Below are 2,500 nucleotides of genomic sequence, written 5' to 3' on the forward strand. Positions count from 1 at the left end.
TCGACCACTCACTCCATTATCTTCATTATGATGATCATTATCATCATGGTTATCATTATCACCATCATTATTATCATAATCATCAAATCATCACAATCGTCACCATCACCATTGTTATCATTATCACGATCACCATCATTATCATCACCATCACCATTGCCATCCTCATCACGATCACCATTATCATCATCATCATCACCATCACCATCATTATCATCATCACGATCATCACCATCACCATTGTCATCCTCATCACGATCATCACCATCAGCATTGCCATCATCATCACCATCATTATCATAATCATCATCACGATCACCACCATTATCATCATCATCACCATCACGATCATCCTCATCCTCCCCCTCCCCCTCACCACCTCCCTCCCTGACCCCCTCTCCCCCCCCGGCGCAGGTCTACGCGGTGATCGTGTCGCATCCCCTGAGCGGCGACCTCTCTCCCGCCGCCGTTTCCTACACGAGCGGGTTCTACCACATCCCGGTCATCGGAATCTCCTCCAGGGACTCGGCCTTCTCAGATAAGGTGGGGGGCCCCTTGGTGTGCTTCTTGGGGAACGGGGGTTGTTGTTGTTGTTGTTGTGGGTTGTTGTGGGTTGTGGTGGTGGTTATATTAACCTGTTGATGTTTTGTAATGGGTGGGGTTGTTATAATTATTATTGTTATTATTCTTGGTGTTACTTTCGTTATTCTTTCCGTGTCCTATCCCCGACCATTCGCTGCCCTACGAATGCTCAAAATTACCCAGCACCCACGTGGGCCCTAGAACCTCCCTCCCCTCCCTTCCCCCAGCACCCACGTGGGCCCTAGAACCTCACTCTCCCCCCCCCCTCCCCCCCAGCATCCCCGTGGGCCCTAGAACCCCACTCCCCTCCCTTCCCCCCAGCATCCCCGTGGGCCCTCGAACCCCACTCCCCTCTCTTCCCCCCAGCATCCCCGTGGGCCCTAGAACCCCACTCCCCTCCCTTCCCCCCAGCATCCCCGTGGGCCCTCGAACCCCACTCCCCTCCCTCCCCCCCAGCATCCCCGTGGGCCCTAGAACCTCACTCCCCTCCCTCCCCCCCAGCATCCCCGTGGGTCGTCGAACCCCCCTCCCCCCCTCCCAAGGACAACCCACAGCCGTCCCCCTCGAATCGTCACCGCCTTCTCTCCTTTCGCAGAATATCCACGTGTCCTTCCTGCGGACGGTGCCGCCCTACAGCCACCAGGCCGACGTGTGGGTGGAGCTCCTGAAGACCTTCCAGTACACGCAGGTCGTCTTCGTCCACTCCTCCGACACGGACGGAAGGGCGCTGCTCACTCGCTTCCAAAACCAAGCTCAGAGCCACGAGGACGACAAAGACATCAAGGTAACCAAGGGGGCTCTGCTGCTGCCTCTCCCGTTTTCTCTTTTCCCTGTTTTCTCCTTTATTTCTTTGGTTTCCCTCGTCTCTTTTCACTCTCTATTTATTATCTATTTATTTATTTTCTGGGTTTTTCACTCTCTATTTATTTATTTATTTATTTATTTTCTGAGTTTGAAAATGCAGAGATTGATCTGCATGGTGAGGTGAGGAATTAGTTTTATATGCTTCTGTTGGAAAGCATTTAGTTTATCCTAACTTTCCCAACCCTGTCTTCGCCTGACAGAAAGCTTCGTCGAATCTAATTTGATCCAATTCGTATTCTTTGAAAGAAGTCAATGTATATACAAAAGAGAAAATGTTCATATGCATTACCTCTTTTAGATAGCAATGTTTACACTTATTATTAAGAGTAAGAACCATCCACACACTTTATCATTTAGAGAGAGAGAGGGAAAAACTGTTTATACACACTTTAGAGAGAAATTAAGAGAAGGAAATACATTTATAACTTTTACACACACTATCCATTAGATGGCGATAGAGACAGGGAAAAATTATATATACTAGGTTTAACAGGGAGATAGACAGAGGGAAAAAAACATTTATACACACTATCCTTTCCAGAGAGATAGAGAGGGAAAAAAACATTTATACACACTATCCTTTACAGAGAGATAGAGAGGGAAAAAAAACATCTATACACACTATCCTTTACCGATAGATGATGAAAAAAAAAATCTACACACTATCCTTTCCATAGAGAAAGAGATAGAGAGAGAGAGAGAGAGAAAGGGGAAAAAAAACAACATTTATACACACCACCCCTACGACAAACCAGCATTTACACCAACGGTCCCTCTGTTGCAGATGGAGAACGTGATTGAGTTCGAGCCGGGCCTCAATTCCTTCGTGGACAAGCTGAAGGAGATGCGGGAGGCCTCTGCGAGAGTCTTCCTTCTCTATGCCAGGTACGTGGGGGGAATTCAGGTCCTCCGTGCCTGCGAGTGGGCGGGATCGGTGTGGGGGGGAGGGGGGAAGGGTTTGCTGGGAGGAGATAATCATCGGGTTTTAATACCGGGGTTCAGTGCATTTTGGAACAGTCTGCATAAAGACGCAGACACGCACGCGTACACGCAC

At 48.8% G+C, this 2,500-nt stretch overlaps 1 protein-coding gene across 4 annotated transcripts in view; it reads left to right on the plus strand.

Moving 5' to 3' along the window:
* The window catches only part of LOC113812935 (glutamate [NMDA] receptor subunit 1-like), a 91,949-nt gene that overhangs the window by 71,778 nt on the left and 17,671 nt on the right, over positions 1-2,500 (plus strand). For all 4 annotated transcript variants that reach the window (XM_070143455.1, XM_070143456.1, XM_070143457.1 and 1 more), the window contains exons 5-7: positions 415-543; positions 1,178-1,366; positions 2,231-2,331. In XM_070143455.1, coding sequence (XP_069999556.1) covers positions 415-543; positions 1,178-1,366; positions 2,231-2,331 — 419 coding nt within the window. The remainder of the gene's footprint in view (positions 1-414; positions 544-1,177; positions 1,367-2,230; positions 2,332-2,500) is intronic.

The sequence above is a fragment of the Penaeus vannamei genome, chromosome 30 (assembly GCF_042767895.1).
Source record: "Penaeus vannamei isolate JL-2024 chromosome 30, ASM4276789v1, whole genome shotgun sequence".
Classification (NCBI taxonomy): Eukaryota; Metazoa; Arthropoda; class Malacostraca; order Decapoda; family Penaeidae; genus Penaeus; species Penaeus vannamei.